The sequence below is a fragment of the Ornithorhynchus anatinus genome, chromosome 20, assembly GCF_004115215.2.
Source record: "Ornithorhynchus anatinus isolate Pmale09 chromosome 20, mOrnAna1.pri.v4, whole genome shotgun sequence".
Taxonomy (NCBI): Eukaryota; Metazoa; Chordata; class Mammalia; order Monotremata; family Ornithorhynchidae; genus Ornithorhynchus; species Ornithorhynchus anatinus.
Genome location: NC_041747.1, coordinates 25534340 through 25554628, shown reverse-complemented (window position 1 = coordinate 25554628; position 20289 = coordinate 25534340). Strand labels below are relative to the sequence as shown.

The 20289-nt window shown below is 43.9% G+C and overlaps 1 protein-coding gene across 1 annotated transcript in view; it reads right to left on the bottom strand.

The window, feature by feature from the left end:
• SLC36A4 (solute carrier family 36 member 4) overlaps positions 1–18846 on the bottom strand; it is a 52417-nt gene extending 33571 nt beyond the window's left edge. Inside the window, exons 1-3 of the mRNA XM_029048339.2 lie at positions 18750–18846; positions 2700–2823; positions 1369–1459 (exon numbers count right to left, since the gene is read on the bottom strand). Of these exons, the coding sequence (XP_028904172.1) occupies positions 1369–1459; positions 2700–2823; positions 18750–18795 (261 nt within the window). The 5' untranslated portion in view covers positions 18796–18846. The remainder of the gene's footprint in view (positions 1–1368; positions 1460–2699; positions 2824–18749) is intronic.
• Positions 18847–20289: the final 1443 nt, after the last annotated feature.

The window sequence follows — 20289 nt, the reverse complement described above, 5'->3', positions numbered from 1 at the left end:
TTTATAAGACTGTCAATTGTGTTGCATTTAATCTCCGCTAAGGTTACAAATCTGTGTTTCCAGAAGGAATCAGAGAAGTGCTGATGCGAACTGGCAGGGATAAAGGTATATCGCTCTCACAACCCGTCAGCAAACCCAGGGGTAATGCATTCCAACAGGGAGTATTCTGCCTTCAAGTAACTGTGAGTTATCTAAATGGCTAAAAGGTCTGTAGCAATCAAAATCCTAAAAAACTGCTTTGACAGATCTTTTATACCATTTTCCCTGCCTTCGCATTTTGACACAGCTCTGTAGGGTTCAGAAAAATTACCACAAAAAGAAACATTCAGATGAAAAATTCAGAGTAGAAATTATTTACTACTTGGGTGAATGGGTGTGTCTACTCTGCTCTCTAAATTCTAAAATATGAATAGGTGTGGTTGAAAAGAACAATTGTATGATCAACAATCCCATCCAATAACAGTGGCATTTGTTAAGTGCTTACTATGTTCCAGGCACTGTTCATTCATTCAATAGTATTTAGTGAGCACTTACTATGTTCAGAGCACTGTACTAAGTGCTTGGAATGTACAATCTAAGTGCTGGGGTGGCATCTGTTAAGTGCTGACTATGTTCCAGGCACTGTACTAAGCGCTGGGATGGATACAGGCAAATCGGGTTGGACAAAGTACCTGTCCCTCATGGGGCTCACAATCTTAATCCGTTTTACAGATGAGGTAACTGAGGCTCAGAGAAGTTAAGCGACTTGACCAAGGTCACAGAGCAGACAAGAGGAGGAATAGAGATTGAAACCCAGGTCCTTCTGACTCCCAGGCCCGGGCTCTATCCACTAAGCCATGCTGCTTCTCTCCAATAAACAGATCACAGCTTTTGTATTCAAAGGTGATGACTCTGAAAGTGACCGTGTGGGTTCAAGGGTAGTTGAAAAGGACTATGAGAGGCTATTTTGGGTATACTATGATCACACAAAATTGCACCTGCAGTGTTGAGGCATTTTCACTTCCATTAGCATCACCTACATATAAATAATAATGGTGGAAAAAAATATACTTAGTTAATTTACTGTGCATACTGTGCATTTCAAACAAGCGCCTAATTAGTCATTTGGGTAATAAAGACTAAGGTAGAGCTCTGGGTGAACAAAATATCTGTTTAGGACATTTTAATTGCATAAAACTACAAATAACCATTTAATAAAAAATCAAATGATCAGAACCAGTTATTAACTTGTAATTATTTACAGGCTCCATTCAGATGTTTAGCTGTTAAAAAACTAAAATATGTTCGACCAATGAAATACCTAACCCAATCTGAATTTGTTCTGGCAGTATAGATGGATCAGTAAGTGGACACAAAGAATGCCCTTACCACAATCCCAGCGTTTTTTATTGCCAGCGGCAGCCCAAGGAGACCAGTCCCGATATTTCCTTTGAGGAGATGGGTGAGGGTTTGGACAAATCTGTAAAATGAAAGTTACGATAAGAAGTCACTGTTAAAACCCAACACCAATAATGTCCCAATTGTTCTAGCTTTAAAAGCCCCAAATCTGGTTTTTCAGAAGGTAAACATGTCTTTAACCTATCACAGGTTTAATTCAGTGCTCTGCATGCAGTGAGCACTCATTAAATACCATTAATAGGTTAGCATCTGAGGGTATATGAGCATGTATGTCCTCCCTGTAGGCTTGTATGTCCTATAAGTCCTTTCCTGCATCTTATAAAGCTCCCACTACATTTGCACTAGGCATCGGGGGCCTGAAATTCCAGAACTTTTGATGAGTATAAGATTTTAAATGAGTTTTTAGAGTCGGTTATGATGAGGCCATTTACTTGTGCTGGCTGATTTCTCAATATTCCGAATGTCCTTAATAGATACGTTCTTGCCTTAGGGCACTATGATCTAGAAATAGGCATACATGAGGTGAGAAGGCAGTTTTGTCTCAGAAGCTAAAGAACATTCCTTGGGGAAATTTTTGGAAAAGGAAGAACACTGTGGTTTGGTAGGAAAAGGCAAAGCAAAAAAGTATCTCTGACTAACAAATAAGGATTTCTTAAATATACTATTACACTGCAATTAAGTTAGTGGACTTTCCTGATTTTCCCCACCAGAGGAATTAATAATTGAGGCTATGCTCTTGATTAAAAAGCTGCCAGAGGTTGGCCCGGCCGATCCACTGCCCTTTAGGAACAGGGGTGGGGATGACAGGAGACCCACATGACCCTGGGATCCCTAAAAAATCGAGAGTTCTGGGGTCTCGGATGATTCCTCCTCCAAGAACTGTTTGACTGCTTTGTTCAATGTATCTCAGAGTGTCGAGTCTTAAATTATTGTTGCTTAATTTTTCATTGTGACTGTTCTATGTGCCAGTTTACTTCCACTTGGACTGTGAATCCCAACTAGGCCTAATCCGTTTACCATGCAATTATTCCAGCACTTAGCACAGACTGTAGGAAGCATTAGGTCTGGGCTTCACACATTGTAAGTGCTTAAATAACTACCATTATGACTACTAAAATATCACCTGACAGTCTCTTCAGGAAAATATGCTTTACACCTGAAAGACGAAAGGATCTCTAAAAGTGTCCAATCAGAGCCATATGAAAATTCTAAAACTTCTCCGAGTGTCTTATCTTCTTACCAGAATGCAGGAGAGTTGGAAGGGGGCACGTGAGAATTCCCTATTTAAAGCGTGCACTTACGAAATGCCTTCTTGGCCACCAAGTTGGTAATGCTTCTGGACCGGCAGCAGCTCGTGTTCCTGCTCTTCATCTGAAGCACCATCAGAGTTTTGCTCTTCGATTAGAGGTTTCATCACGTCCATATCTACAGAACAACAATGCAGCATCGATTAATATTTTTGAATATTTTAATTAAAACCCAGGAAGAGGTAAGCCCTAGGATTAAAGTACAGTAAGCCAAAACATAACAGTAATAATAATTATGGTATTTGTTAAGCACCTACTACGTGCCAGGCCCTGTACCAAGCGCTGGGGTAGATAACAAGGTAATTGGGTTGGACGTAGTCCCTGTCCCACACGGTTCAGTCTTAATCCCTATTTGACAGATGAAGAAACTGAGGCGCAGAGGAAGTGAAGTGACTTGCCCGAGGTCACAGAGCAGACAAGGTGCGGAGCCAGGATCAGAATCCAGATCTTTCTGACTGCCAGACCCGTGCTCTATCCACAAGGACACGCTCCTTCCCTGCATTATCATCATCAACTATTTTGTGGGACTCTGCTCTAGTCCCAATCTAACAGCAAATTAAAAAACCTATACTTTCACTGTGCTACAGAATGGCCAGTTAATGATATGCTTTGCTCCTATGATTACTGCTTTTGGTTGCAATTCAGCACATTAGATCTTAAAAACATCACTCACCTCTTCCCCAGCATTCGCGAACATCTTTACAGGCATGCTGAGAAGCGGTATGGCCTAGTGGAAAGCGCAGTCCTGGGAGTCGGAGGACCCGGTTTCTAATCCCAGCTCTGCCAATTTGCTAGTTGTGTGACCTTGTGCGACTTAACTCTGCTGTGCCTCGGTTTCCCCAACTGACAAATGAGGATTAAATATCTATTTCCTTCTGACTTACACTGTGCCCCCAAGGGGATTGAGACTGTGTCCAATCTGATCAACCTATATTTACCCCAGTACTTAGAACAGTGCTTGACATAGAGTAAGAACTTGACAAATATAATCATAATAATAACTCACATATGCTATTATTTTCTCTTATCTGTAATGTATTTAAGTGCCTGACTCCCCGCAATGGATTGTAAACTTCTTGAGGGTGGGAATCATTGCTACTAATTATTCTGTTTTCTCCCAAGTGCCCAATTCAGTGCTCCTAAAGTCGTAGACTAGGGAAGGTCCATAGACACCGCAGCCCCCGAAGGGCCAGGAATCTAGTCGAGAGTCCTCCTACACAGCCTGGTGGTTCTGCACCCACAAAACTGCACTGCGGTTCAAGCCTCTACTGAAGTGAGTCCCCCATTAACTGCAAGTCTGAGACCAAGATGTAGGCCTCATCTCTTTTCATATTCCTAAAGTACTTGGAACAGTACACAACCCAGAGAAGATGTTCAAACACACTACTGTCGATCCAGTTGGCAATTTGTAGAGTGCCCCATTATAGTACTCTTTTCTTGAAAAAAATCAGTCACCCCTCAGCCTTATCTTCTCCAGGCAAACTACTGCACACTCCTTTCTTTAACTGATCCAATTATCCTTTCCCTTAATGACCTAAATGGCTTTCCTCAAGAACTCTGAAGATGCATATAAATAAATACCTAAGTGCTAAAGGTGTGTGATAGGTCGATACCTTTTAGGGTGATAATTAGTGTGTAGTCGATAATCTCCCCGTTTTGTCTACTGTGTACATATTGGTCCTTCATCAGATCTCACCCTGGGTGTGCTGAGATAATCGATGAGTGCCAAACCGTTTTGGGTTGGGTTTTTTTATATTTGTTAAGTGCTTACTAGGTGCCAGGCACTGTACTGAGCACTGGGGTGGATACAAGCAAATTGGGTTGAACACAGTCCCTGTCCCACGTAAGGTTCACAGTCTCCATCCCCTCTTTACAGATTAGATAACTGAGGCAACGAGAAGTGAAGTGACTTGCCCAAGGTCACACACAACAGACAAGTGGCGGAGCCGGGATTAGTCTCTTCTGCACATAAACACGTGAAAAACAATGCGCTGTGCCTGGCCGCTCAGAACACCACCTGCAACCTCTGGTGCTGTTTAAGCTGCGTGGTTTAATGTAAAGAACAAGGGCCTAGGAGTCAGAGGTCGTGGGTTCTAATCCCGACTCTGCCCCTTTCAGCTGTGTGACTTTGGGCAAGTAACTTCACTTCGCTGTGCTTCAGTTCCCTCCTCTATAAAATGGGGATTAAGGCTGTAAGCCCCGCGTGGGACAACCTGATTGCCTTGAGTCTAACCCAGTGCTTAGAACACAGCCTGGCACATAGCGCTTAACAAATATCAGCATTATTATTATCCACTGGTGTATAATACATTGCACTCAGTTCTTCTGAAGGGTATCTTGTTTCCGATCACTCCTCCCATTTGTCACAATCATCCCAACTGCTCCGGAACAACTCCGGCCTTAGGCTGTCCACTCTCCCCTCGAACCTCAATCGTGGGCTTGGAACTCTCCCAGTACACTATGTACTTGTGTTCAAAATCACTCAAAAGTTTTTTCGAAACCCAACTGCCACGTAGCTCACCTGGCCAAAGAAATCAGTTCTTCGTGAAGCAGAAGAGGTGTGTTTCATGAAAAATATTTTCCCTAAAAGATGAGTTTACTGTATTTTTTTGAATATCCTTGGCATACCTGTCAATCTTACCTAGCTAAGGGACCCCAAAACATTGCTTTCTGTCCTCCAGAAAGATAAATGCCTTTAATGGACTGAGTTGAGTTGAGAGAAAAGGAAAAATCAGTGATCTTCAGTCTATGACTGGCATGGAGAAGTGAAGCTTTATTCAACATGGAGAATGTGTTTTCCTGCTCGATTGCAACCTCTTCTCTCATGAAGCTATCTCTGGGGAACATCAAAAAGGCCCGTTCTTTTAAGGATATTGCTTTTCATTTGCACCACTCCGCATCAAAATGGGGGCTCTGCTCTTCATATCTGCAGCTTATTCTCTGCCTGAAATGATAACTCCCTCTGGGGAATAACCATGAAAAATGCAATTGATATGATCAAGCAAACTAAGAAGGGGAATTTGAGTGATATATGTATTTGGAGGCCTATCTTTAACCCAGATGGTTGGACTCAGTGAATTCCAATATGATAACAAATAATAGGTTTCTTACCCATTCTTCAGAGCTATCAATATGGTGCTTTCATGGGCTCTTTACTTAAAAGATACAGTTCCTTTTGGCTGGGGTCTATTGCACGTAACTTCATGCCATTTGGAAAACGTTAAACGATCCTCCAAAATGCCTGGGCCAAAAAGGAATTTAAGCTCCATTTTAAAGAGGAGCAGGTGAGACTGATATTATTCCAAGACTTCAAAAAAATAAATTCAGGTCTTTCTATTCAGTATACTGATGACTTTACTAACCAATTGGATAATATGGGGCAAAGGAAAGGGAGGAAGAAAAGATGAACTTCCTAGGCAAATTTAAACGCTTTCATACATTAAAATGATAAAGGAAAGACATTAAAAATGCAGCAGGAGTATCAGAAGTTAATGAATCCTTGACTTTCGTTTAACTAAATCTATTGAATCAATGGAAAAAAGGGAATTACCTATACCATTCATAAGCAAGTGAATAAACGTTACTGCCAAAGAGGCAGATTTATTTTCTTCAAAAGTATTCAGAGGTGTTCAATCTATTTGGAATTTATTTTCAAAAACCAACCCATAGGTTAGATGAGAGAAGGTTCTGAAAACCCTCCCTCCTCAGGTAGTTGATTTACTGGGGCCTCATCCAGCATAGGCTGCTAGCTCCTGAAGGCCAGATATGGGGTCTACCCACTGTATTGAATGCCACCAAGCGCTTAGTACAGGCACTCCTCAAATACCATTGGTTGATTAACGAGACTGGGGAGGGTGACTAGCTTCTAATGTACTTGTAGAGAATTCCATAATCTGACTTGAACCTGGTTCTCCAGCTCCTTCTTGATCCCCAGTTTAGAACCCACAAGGAGGCCAAGGAACCAATCTCCCCAACCAGGATTCCTCAGGTCCCTGGAAAGGAAGTAGAGGAAACCAGGTCAGTGTTGCCCTCCTGGACAAGATGGGTTGCCCGGTCTCACACTTAGGGAGGCGGCGTACAGCCTCGTACGAAGAGCTTGGAACTGGGATTCGGGAGATACTAATTCTAGTCCCAACTCCACCACTGGCCCGCTTTTGTGGCCTTGGTCAAGTCGCTTCACTTCTCTGGGTCTGAGTTTCCTCACGGGGACCTCTTGGATGTTGCGCTCCACGTGACTCTTTCTTGCTTCTGTTTTGAAGCCCATTGCTAAGAAAATGCAGAAGGCCCAAAAGAGAACAACAGTCTCTTGATTAAAGATTTAGGAAACAGACCCAATGAGAAAAGACTAGAGACAATGGGTTTCTAGAGGCTAGAAAGGGGAAGTGTGAGAAATTTAAATTGCTGTTTACAGTATATGAAGGGATAATGTACAGTGAGCAGCTATTCTCTACACCCACAGGAGAGACTGCAATTATACTAAAGGGGCTTAAGTTACCCATTGAGACCTAAACCAAAGAGATAATAGAAAGTATTTCCAATGAAGAATGTGATGCTCTTCCTTTGAAGATTTCTAAGGAAAAAGCACACTGCCAATTGTGGATTAGGATTCCTGTCAATCCATTTTCAAGAGGCAGGGACATGTTCAAGATTCTTAGGATGTTTATTAAGAATTTACTAAGTCCGGAGCACTGTGTAGGAATAGATAAAAAAAAAAAATCAAATTCCTGCCCAAGACGGAGCTCCCAATGCACCCCTCGACCAAATGTTAGCTTTCTAGAAGAAGTTCTCTTCTAAAACTTCAAGTTCAGATTATGGATAGCCATCCTGAAACCGTATTTCGTAACTCTTTTTCAGACGATGACAGAACTTCTGCTAGACACAAAACAACCCACTGTGCGAGGATGCAAGTCTGCAGAAGAAGCAAGTGCCTACTAAAGTTAAGTTGGTTGGGACCGCCCATGAATTTATTGATAAATTTATTACCAGTCAACGGTTTGCTTTGGTCAAGACAGTATCTTGCGTGAGTGAGAAAATAACGGGGTGGGAGGAAGGGCACGTCTGAAGCACAAAGCAGTACATTAGCAAAAAAATCTTCCTCTGTAGAATTTTATGCATTACAATGATAGTGCTGAAAACTACCTACAGCAGATTTCAGAAATGATTCTCCATTACTGGGGCAGGGACTAAATGGGAATCCTATCCCAGCTCCGCCACTTGTCTGCTGTGTGGCCTTGGGCAAGGCACTTCAATTTTCCGTGCCTCGGTTACCAAATCTGTAAAATGGGGATTTAGACTGTGAGCCCCATGTGGGACAGGGACTGTGTCCAACCTGATTCGCTTGTATCTACACCAGTGCTTAGAACAGTGCTTGACACATAATAAGTACTTAACAAATAACATTAGTTAATATCCCAGCACCACTCTCAACTCACAAATTAAGACTATACATGTAATAATAAATATGGTGGTTTAATAACAGTAATAAATTTTGACTAGGTCATAACATTTTGCTATGAAGATCTTAAATTCAAAAAAAAAAAAGAGAGACCAAAACAAACAAGGAGAGGTCAGCAAAGCATTCAAAGAAGAGGGAATAAGAAACTTAATGCAGGCAATCCAAACAACATCAGGGCAAAGAGAAGCAATTTTCAGACCTTTTATCAAGCCTAGGCATCAATACTGATAATTACATCTAGGACCATTACTGAAAGAAGTGGCAAACAAAAACCAAGACAAAAAACTGAGATTATGTCTTCAGATTTGGGGCAGGGAATTCAATTCAATTGTAGTTATGGAGGACTTATTGTGTGTAAAGCACGGTACTAAGCACTGTGTCTACCTACTCTGTTGTACTTTCCCAAGGGCTCAGTACTCAATACTCTGCACCGTGTAAGTGTGCAATAAAATACCACCATATTGACTGAAAGAATACTTACCCCGCTAAATGATTTCTTATAAAAAAATTCAAAATGGTTTTTAAAAGTGGTAAGAGCTCTTGCTCCTCTAAACTGTAAGCTCTTTATGGACAGGAACTGTGTCTACCAATTCTACTGTACTGTATTCTCTCTGTTGTCAGAGAATGAGTCTGTTTATTGTTATATTGTTCTCTCCTAAGTGTTGAGTACAGTAAGTGCTCAATAAGTACTACTGACTGACTACTCTGCAAAGTGCATAGTACAGTGTTGTAAAACAATAAGTGTTTGGTAAACACCATTGATTGATTTCCCCAAGAAACAACTCAAAGTGAAAAGGATATAAGTAATCATGGTGTGAACCTTCCCTGCAAAATGTGTTCATTCAATAGTTCCATCCTGCTGAATTTTCAGGTGATAAATCTCTTTAGGCACCTTGCCAAGCCATACTGAAAGCTAGAAGTTACGATTAAAATTTAAGCTTCATATTGCCCTATCGTAATTTCAGTCCTTACATTAAGCCCCTGGAACCAGGATATGAGCGGCCCAAATTCATAGCCAAAATACCTAATTTACGAACGGGTAAATTTTGCTTCATTGTTAACTGCTCAGATTGTAGAAATTAAATCATTGAACCATAACACCCATTAATGTGACCTCATGGCAGCACTTTTCTCTAAAGGTAAACATATCACTCTAATCATAGTCCATTAATACATATTTAGATACATTTCCAATGCTCTGATGTACAACACCCATGAAAAGTGGCTCTCAAACAACGTACTGGATCTTATTTTAACACCAAGATTTGTTACAAATCACAACAGTAAACCACTTGTAAATAGTTAACCATGTTTTCTATTCCTTGTCTCATCTGTTTAGAATTGTAAAGGGAGAGAAATGTGTGAAGAGATAACAGGGGAACACTACTTAGTATTTTAGTTTAACTGATAACATGAGCACTTTCTTCCCAAAACAATGGTGCTGATAGAAGCTGTAATCATTCACACCTTTAATGACTGCCAATCCTTTATAAACAAGGAAAGCCGCTGAAGATATAATTCTCAATATGCTAGAGAAAGAAAGCTCCAAAGTGTACCCATTTTAATTTTAATAAATAATTTTAAAAGCCTAGAGATTCTACATATAATAAAAAGTGTACTTTCCATATATAGCATTTTAATAAACTGTTATGCTTAAAAAATTAGACCTCCAAGATGGATTTACCTGTGGATAAAACTTCTACATCTACTTCTATCATTAATGAATCCTAAGCAATACACTTTAATTATAGTTAATTAATTCATTAATATTTTTTGAGAGCTTACTATGTGCAGAGCACTGTACTGAACGCTTGGAATGTACAATTCGGCAACAGATAGAGACAGTCCCTGCCCAATGATGGGCTCACAGTTCAGAAAGACATTTGGTGACCATACGGATTATATATATATATACCTATGTTCCAGCTTAACTATCTTTGCCCAACAGTCCAAATGTCCGACATACAAATGAAATTATGCAGTTAATGATGATCACAGTTTCTTGTAAAACCACAAATAACCATAGCTCACCCTCATCCCTGAAAGCATCAAACTATTTAGGATGGAGATTTTTATTTGAAAGAGGGATAAAATGAAGCTACCTGGGTACTTCGAGGTATCCGCTGACAACGTAAAGCAGATCACAATTAGGAAACGCAGACATTACTGACTCAAATCAAAGTATTACTGCATCCTAATAGGAAGCACTAACTATATTAGCCACCAAACTATGGATAATATTAGATTAACAAAAAGCTTTTTGATTTCCTAGAAACCCTGAGAATCCACTCTAAAACTACATGAACTCCAGACTAAGAAAACTAGTGCTCCTATGAGACATCCAAAAGCCGCACAATTAAAAAATAACGTCTCTCAACATGAGAAAGGAACTTTTACCCACCTCCGCTCATGGATTTTCCCCAGCACACAATGGAATGACTGTCTTTACTAAAGCAGTGCTGGTAAAAAATAAATAAATCCAGAACCTCTTAACTGTTTTTACTGCACAATTTTTTCTGCTCTACTTTCATTTACAGGTAATTGCAAAGAGCAAATATTGCCATAACCACTGGGTGTGACCCCTGCAGAACTGGAATTCTGACCTTGTGATTTTGATGCCATTCTGGGATTTGATTATCCACTTCCTTGTCTATCATTGCATTGTTGGCCACTGAGCTGCCTTGGTAACAGAATGCTGTTACCAGTGTTTAGCTCTGTGTTGCCAATGAAGATCTTGGGTTGATCAATCATATTTATTGCGCCCTAACTGTGTGCAGAGCACTGTACTAAGCTCTGCGGGGGAAACAGACATTAATATTTATAAATTACGGATATGAACGTAAGTGCAGCGGGGGTTGAGGGAGGGGTAAATAAAGGGTGCAAATCCAAGTGGAATGGGGACGAAGAAAGGAGTAGGAGAAGAGAAAATGAGAGCTTGGTCAGGGAAGGTCTCTGAGCGTGAGATTTCCCTGGTATAAGCTAATAGTTCAGTTGGTAGATTGGATATCGTACTTGTTACAGACAGCCATTTACATTTTTGCTATTGGTTATGCCTTGGCAATACTTATAAGATGCTATGACAATTGAAGGGGGTGTGTCTTGGGGGAGTAGATGAGCTGCAGGCAAAATTCCCAAGGGAAGCCATAACCATAGGATGGTCCTATCTCCAAATTCTTATTCCACCATTCCCAATCCCCAGCCCCTGCATTCTTGCAAATTTGGTGGGAATAAAAACAAAAAAAAAGGTGACGAATGGGGGACGAGGAGGGGACATCTGCAGGACTACAGATACTCAGCAAAGGTAGCACAAAACCCTAACCCTCTAGACTGTAAACTCGTTGTGGGGAGGGAAGGTGTCTGTTTATCGTTATATTGTATTCTCCCTGGTGCTGAGTCCAGTGCTCTGCACACAGTAAGCGCTCAATAAATACCATTGACTGACTAGGTGGCAACACCAAGCCATGGTAAAGGACTGGCAATGGAAGCAGCAAGGCCTACACTCTTCATTCTGTCATATTTATTGAGCACTTACTGGGTGCAGAGCACTGTACTAAGTAACCACTTGGGAGAGAACAACAATAAACAGACACATCCCCCGCCCACAACGAGCTTTCCATCTATTCCACCTTCTACAGGTAAGTGTTCCAAGGCCTTTCACTGTCTACTACAGGCTCTATCTAATCACTCTATCTAGCCGCTCAAACTAAAAAAGGCAACTTTATAGTCTAAATAAAACCAGCAATACTTAAGGGAAAAGACTACAAGAGAGTAACACTTGCTATTTCCCTGAGTATCTTAAACCGTATCTCAAACATGTAGGGACAGTTATTCAATTCGTAAGTGGAGAAAATGAGAGCTATTTCATCCCCAGTTAGGACCTGTCTAGGTGCAAGTTTTGAACACAACATCCTGTTCTCGAGAAATGTTTACAAAAATTAATTAAACTGGGCAACAAAGGTAAACGAAAACCCCGGGCTTCAGAAGCACCACAAATCCAGCCAAACAAAGTTTGTTTTGAGCAGAGCAGAAGTACCTAAGGCCAGAACATTGGTAACAATAAACAACTCAATTGGTAAGTGTCGAGTTTCCAAGGGAAAAATTTCCTACTTAGAGGAATAAAGCGCTTATTAAGCTCAAACATCTGCATAGGAAATAGCTACAGCAGGGTATGGGGCTGAATCTGCTTTATGAAACAGAATTCTTAAAATGTGATAATGAAACACTTTTCAAGGGACAGGTAAGAAAGCATGGAAGACCATGAAGACGACCAATGGTTTTAAATGAATCATGTTTCCTTCCTCCTAATCTTCCCCCCACCCAAGAATTACAAATGCCTCCAGTCCTCCTGAGTGAAATGTCTTTTCAAAGTTAAGAATTTGAAAGGGAGAATGGTATTAAAATGGATTTTTAAATCTGAAGTTTTGTTTAAAAAAAATATGCTTTCAAAATCGATGAAGTATAGGAACAAATACTATACAGAAAATTCTTGATATGTGAACAAGTGAGTGAACATGCTGGGGAAATACCACACAAAACCTCAAAACTGCGAGTAAACGGTCAACAATTGCAAGACCCAGAATAAAGGAAGTCATCAAGTAGACTGTAGCGAAAATAAAGATATATATATATGTTGGTATTTGTTAAGCGCTTACTATGTGCCGAGCACTGTTCTAAGCACTGGGGTAGACATAGGGGAATCAGGTTGTCCCACGTGGGGCTCACAGTCTTCATCCCCATTTTACAGATGAGGGAACTGAGGCACAGAGAAGTTAAGTGACTTGCCCACAGTCACACAGCTGACAAGTGGCAGAGCTGGGATTCGAACTCATGAGCTACTGACTCCAAAGCCCATGCTCTTTCCACTGAGCCACGCTGCTTCTCTGATGAAAAGATGAAAAGTGGGTCAATGTAAATAAATCAATGACCATTTACTGACTAGAAATAAAGTCATTTTGTGTTAGGGGAGTAGGTGAGCAGAGACACAGACTCAACGCTAAAGAACTTTGTAGCTTCCTCCTGGCAGTTATAACTGTAATTAATTACTAGTTACTTATGACCTTGAATTTACCTAGCTCCTATTTTTGAGGATGTCACAATCAGTTTCAAATGTCACCTAAATAAGCCACTCTCCTCCCCGGATGGTGAAGGGGAAGGAGGCTCGACCTCATTTCAGGGAGGAGGAAACTAGATCAACCAATCAGTGGTACTTATTGAACGCTTACGATGTGCCAAGCTCTGTACTAAGCGTTTGGGAGGGTGCAAAGCAAGACAGTTAGCAAGCATGTTCCCTCCCCCCAACAAGCTCACACTCTGGAAAAGGGCACAAAACAAGGCGCGACAATATCGTGTCTGAATTTGATCGCAATGCTCTTTTTCTTAGGCTAAACTATCCTGCCTCATCAAATGCAGTCTTTTATTAGCTGGGTATTTACGGATAAAAATAAATTTTTAAATGTAGTAAGGCAGTATGGCCAGGTGTTAAGATTCTAAATCATGAAACTCAGTTCTGCCGCCGACCTGCTGTGTGACCTTGCACAAGTCACTTATTTCTGGGCTTCCTCATCTGTCATATGGAAATAAAATACCTGCTTTCCCTATCTTCGCTATGAGCCCCAGGTGAGACAAAGGGGTGTTTGATCAGACCGTCTTGTGTCTAACTCAAGGGCTGCCGAGCTTAGTGCTTGGCACAGAGTGAGCTTCATAAATACTACACTTTTTCAAATCAACCCACCTTGCTTCCCGAAAGGATCTTCCTTCAGTCATCAATGGTATTTACTGAGCGCTTACTGTTTGCAGAGCACTCTAATAATGTTGGTATTTGATAAGCGCTTACTCTGTGCAGAGCACTGTTCTAAGCGCTGGGGTAGATACAGGGTAATCAGGTTGTCCCACGTGAGGGTCACAGTTAATCCCCATTTTACAGATGAGATAACTGAGGCACGGAGAAGTGAAGTGACTTGCCCAGAGTCACACAGCTGACAAGTGGCAGATGCTACTAAGCGCTTGGGAGAGTCCGATCCAAGAGAGCTTTTTTATGGTAATTGTCCAGCACTTTCTATGTGACAGGCGCTGTACCAGGCGCTGGGGTGGATACAAGCTCATCGAGTTGGCCACCATCTCACAGGGGCCTCACAGTCTTCATCCCCATTTGACAGATGCGGTAACCGAGGCACAAGAAGTGACTTGCCCAACATCACACAGCAGACAACTGGGCAGGGAACGCATCTGCAGGTTTTATTATACTGTACTCTCCCAAGCGCTTAATACAGTGCTCTGTACTAGTACAGAAGCAGCACGGCATAGTTGAGAAGCAGCATGGTGTAGTGGATAGAGCCCGGGCCTGGGAGTCAGAAGGTCACGGGTTCTAATCCCAGCGCCACCACGTGTCTGCTGTGTGACCCTGGGCAAGTCACTTAACTTCTCTGGGCCTCCATTACCTCATCTGTAAAATGGGGACCGAAACTGTGAGCCCCACGTGGGACAGGGGACTGTGTCCGACCCGATTTGCTTGTATCCACCCCAGTACTTAGTTAACTGCCCGGCACTTAGTAAGCGCTTAACAAGTACAATCATTATTATTATTATGCTTAATAAATAACACTGATTGATTGAAATGGCAGACTTGGTAAACTCATTCCCTGCCCATAAGAAGTTTACAATCATCCCAGCTCTGCCACTTGCCAGCTGTGTGACTGTGGGCGAGTCATTTCACTTCTCGGTGCCTCAGTTCCCTCATCTGGAAAATGGGGATGAAGACTGTGAGCCTCCCGTGGGACAACCTGATGACCCCGCATCTCCCCCAGCGCTTAGAACAGTGCTCGGCACGTAGTAAGCGCTTAACAAATACCGACATTAGTATTACAATCTTCAGACTATAATCCACCAGATAACTACTCTTTCCTCCCCTCACAAAGCCTTACTGAAGGCCCACCTCCTCCAAGAGGCCTTCCCAGACTAAGCCCCACTTTTCCCTCATCTCCCACTCCCTTCTGCGTCGCCCTGACTCGCTCCCTTTCCTCATCCCCCCACCCCCCAGCTCCGCGACACTTAGGTACATATCTGTAATTGTATTTATTCGTATTGATGTCTCTTTCTACATCTCTCTCGCCCCACTTTACACTGTCGGGGGCAAGGACCGTCACTTTATTCTTATATTGTACTTTCCCAAGCGTTTAGTACAGTGCTGTGCACAAGGTAAATACAGCTGAATAAACGGTAAGTGTCCTTCAGCCAAGGGAAGAGCTGATTCTGTTTGTTTTGTTCCTGGCAGGAGTGTGTCGCATCCCTGCCACTGAAGCAGAAAGAAAACTCCCACGGGCCGCAAAAACAACCCTTCAAGGCTCACTGCTATTACGGCAAAACTGGACGACACCGCTCACTTCAGGTGGGAGCGATTTCTCTCTTTGATTTGCTTGGATTCATCCATTCAGTCGTATCTACTGAGCGCTTACTGTGGGCAAAGCACGGCACTAAGCGCTTGGAATGTACAGTTGGGCAACAGATAGAGACGATCCCTGCCCAACAACGGGCTCACAGTCTAAAAGGGGGTGACGGACAGGAAAACAAAACAAGTAGATGGGCATCAATACCATCAGAATAGATACACAGAATCACAGATCTATGCACATCATTAATAAAATAGAGTAATAAGTAGGTACAAATAGACAGAAGGGTTGTGGGGAGGGGAAGGAGGTAGAGCAGAGGGAGGGAGTAGGGGGAACGGGGAGGGGAGGAGGGCAGAGGGTAAGGGAGGGCTCAGTCTGGGAAGGCCTCCTGGAGGAGGTGAGCGCTCGTAGGGAAGCAGCGTGGCTCAGTGGAAAAGAGCCCGGGCTTGGGAGTCAGAGGTCATGAGTTCGAATCCCAGCTCTGCCCCTTGTCAGCTGTGTGACTGTGGGCCAGTCACTTCACTTCTCTGTGCCTCAGTTCCCTCATCTGGAAAATGGGGATGAAGATTGTGAGCCTCACGTGGGACAACCTGATCGCCCCATATCTACCCCAGCACTCAGAACAAATACCAGCATTAATTAACATTAATTCGTAGGGCTTTGAAGAGGGGAAGTTTGGTGGATTTGAGGAGGGAGGGCATTCCGGGTCAGAGGTAGGACGTGGGCCAGGGGTCGACGGCGGGACGGGCGGGCACTAGGCCCGGTGAGGAGGTGAGTGACGGCAGAGGAGCGGAGCGTGCGGGCTGCGATGGAGAAGGAGAGAAGAGAGGTGAGGTAGGAGGGGGCCAGGGGATGGAGACATTTAAAGCCAAGAGTGAGGAGCTTTTGCTTCAGGCGAAGGTGGTTAAGCCACCACTGGAGGGTTTGGAGGAGGGGAGTGACATGTCCAGAGCGTTTCTGCAGGAAGATGAGCCGGGCAGCGGAATGAAGAAGAGACTGGGGTGGAGAGAGACAGGAGGAAGGGGGATCAGAGAGGAGGCTGATGCAGTCATCCAGTCGGGAAAGGATGAGAGACTGTACCAGCACAATTGCAGTTTGGATGGAGAGGAAAGGGCGGATCCCGGCGATGCTGTCAAGGTGAGACGGGCAGGCGTTGGTGACGGACCGGATGTTTGGGGTGAATGAGAGAGCAGAAGCCGGGATGACACCAAGGTTGCGGCCTGTGAGACGGGAAGGATGGTCGTGCCCGGGCGGGAACGTTTGCAAACCACAGCGGTGCCCTCTCCAAAGCCTTATCCAGTGGGGAGGCAACGCTGGACGCTGGGAAAAAGACCCTTTAATAAATGCATCTTTAAAAAAGGTATCAAATCACCCCCCGCCTGCCAACACATAGTACCCTGTTCTGAACCCAGGTGTTCTTGGTTTCCATCCCTCTAGACTGTGAGCTCGTTGTGGAGTGTGGCTGTGTTGTTATTATACTGTATATTGAATATATTATTATATTCAATCAATCGTATTTAGTAAGCGCTTACTGTGTGCAGAGCACCATACTGAGCGCTTGGGGAAGTTCAATACAACAATAACGAGTGACAATCCCAGGGCTTTGCACATAATGGGCGCTCATTAAATACGACTGAATGAATGAATGAAAGACGATCCAGTGCTTCGCGTACAGTGAGTGCTCAATAAATACGGCTGAACGAATGCATGACAATCCCAGTTAAGCGCTCAATAAATAGGACTGATTACATGAATGCCGATCCCACTGCTTCGCATATAGTAAGTGCTGAATAAATACGACTGAATGAATTCATGACAACCCCGGTGCTTTGCACGCAGAAAGCGCTCAATAAATACTACCAAAGGCACGAATGACAATCCCAGTGCTTTGCACACAGTAAGCGCTCGAACAATACGTCTGAAGGCATGACAAGCCCAGTGCTATGCACGCAGGAAACGCTCAGTAAATACTACTGAAGGCACGAATGACAATCCCCGTGCTTTGCACACAGTAAGTGCTCAATAAATACGACTGAAGGCATGACAGTCCCAGTGCTCTGCACACAGTAAGCGCTTAATAAGTACGACTGAAGGCATGACAATCCCAGTGCTTTGCACGCAGTAAGCGCTCAAAAAATATTACTGAAGGCATGATAACCCCAGTGCTCTGCACACAGTAAACGTTCAATGAATACGACTGAAGGCATGACAATCGCAGTGCTTTGCACATAGTAAGCGCTCAAAAAATATTACTGAAGGCATGACAATCCCAGTGCTCTGCACACAGTAAACGCTCAATAAATAGGACTGAAGGCATGACAACCCCAGTGCTCTGCACACAGTAAGCGCTCAATAAATACGACTGAAGGCATGACAATCGCAGTGCTCTGCACACAGTAAGCGCTCAAAAAATATTACTGAAGGCATGACAACCCCAGTGCTCTGCACACAGTAAGCGCTCAATAAATACGACTGAAGGCATGACAATCCCAGTGCTCTGCACACAGTAAGCGCTCCAAAATTACTATTGAAGGCATGACAAGCCCAGTGCTTTGCACACAGTAAACGCTCAATAAATACGACTGAAGGCATGACAATCGCAGTGCTTTGCACATAGTAAGCGCTCAAAAAATATTACTGAAGGCATGACAATCGCAGTGCTTTGCACACAGTAAGCGCTCCAAAAATACTATTGAAGGCATGACAAGCCCAGTGCTTTGCACCCACTAAGCGCTCCATAAATACTACCGAATGCATCAATCTCCTCTCACCTTCAAGGTCAACAAAGCAGGGTAGGGCCCAAGATCTTTTATTTTCCACTAAATCTCTTTTTTCCCCTAAGGGACAAAGCTCCATCAATAGCGGATCGATTGACCCTGATGGAGGACGGAATCCCCACCCATCCCCCTCGGCGAAAGGAGGGAGAGACGGAGGACTGGAGGATTCATTCCGTCTCTCACGCAGCCCCGAGGTCATCACTTTGTCCAGGACTGGACTGGACACCTCCCTGCTCTCCACCGCGCCTCTTTCCCCCCCCCCCCCGGTTGAAAGTGGTACGTCCCGAAGCCCCTTAGGAGCAGCGCGGGGGGAGATACCACTTTCGGCGCTGCGGGGGGGGGTGGCCCCCGGGAAATTCAAGAAATGGGGCGCGCTCTGCCCCGCTCCGGGGCTCCGCTGCAACGGGGAGCCCCCTCCCGTGGGTACCTAGCTCTTCTCCCGCCATCGCCGCCGCCGGCGCCGCCGTTTCCATCTCTCCCGGGGCTCCAGCGCTTCCGCCGCGGTGGAAATCAGGGCCGGGCGGGAGCTTCCTCCGGGCTTGGGGGGGGGCCCGGCTACTGAGCATGCTCAGAACGGGGCGATCGGGGGGGGGGGGAGGGGGAGCCCCAGCACGTGGAGCCGGAAGCGCGGGGCGCGCGGGGCGCGAGAGGCGCGAGAGGCGCGAGAGGCGCGAGAGGCGCGAGAGGCGCGCGAGGCGCCGGGCGCGCGCCCCGTTTCCCGCCCTCACGCGACGGCCGACCAAGCGGGGGGAGGGGGGCACGTGGAAAGGACAGCTCAGGGCACCCAATGAAAGGGGACCGGGGCGGGGGGGGGAGGCCGCCCTGGGAAGAGCCACATATGACGGCCTTAGAAATAACAGCCATCGTCCTAATTATAGGAGGGGTTAAGGCCTTATAAATGACAGCAATAATAGTAGGGGTTAAGGGCTTATTAATGACAGCGATCGTCCTAATAAGAAGAGGGCTTATTAATGACAGCGATCATCCTAATAATAGTAGGGGTTAAGTCCTTATAAATGACAGCGATCGTCCTAATAATAGGAGGGGTTAAGGGCTTATAAATGACAGCGATCGTCCTAATAATAGGAGGGGTTAAGGGCTTATAAATGACAGCGATCGTCCTAATAATAGGAGGGGTTAAGGATTTATAAGTAACAGCAATAATAGTAGCGGTTAAGGGCTTATTCATGGCAGCGATCATCCTAATAATAGGAGGGGTTAAGGCCTTATAAATGACAGCGATCGTCCTAATAATAGGAGAGGTTAAGGGTTTATAAATGACAGCGATCGCCCTAATAATAGGAGGGGTTAAGGGCTTATAAATGACAGCGATCGTCCTAATAATAGGAGGGGTTAAGGGCTTATAAATGACAGCGATCGTCCTAATAATAGGAGGGGTTAAGGATTTATAAGTAACAGCAATAATAGTAGCGGTTAAGGGCTTATTCATGGCAGCGATCATCCTAATAATAGGAGGGGTTAAGGCCTTATAAATGACAGCGATCGTCCTAATAATAGGAGAGGTTAAGGGTTTATAAATGACAGCGATCGTCCTAATAATAGGAGGGGTTAAGGCCTTATAAATGACAGCGATCGTCCTAATTATAGGAGGGGTTAAGGGCTTATAAATAACAGCAATAATAGTAGGGGCTAAAGGCTTATTCATGGCAGCGATCATCCTAATAATAGGAGGGGTTAAGGCCTTATAAATGGCAGCGATCGTCCTAATAATAGGAGAGGTTAAGGGTTTATAAAGGACAGCGATCGTCCTAATAATTGTAGGGGTTAAGGCCCTATAAATAACAGCGATCGTCCTAATAATAGTAGGGCTTACGGGCTTATTAATGACTGCGATCATCCTAATAATAGGAGGGGTTAAGGGCTTATAAATAACAGCAATAATAGTAGGGGTTAAGGGCTTATTAATGGCAGCGATCATCCTAATAATAGGAGGGGTTAAGGGCTTA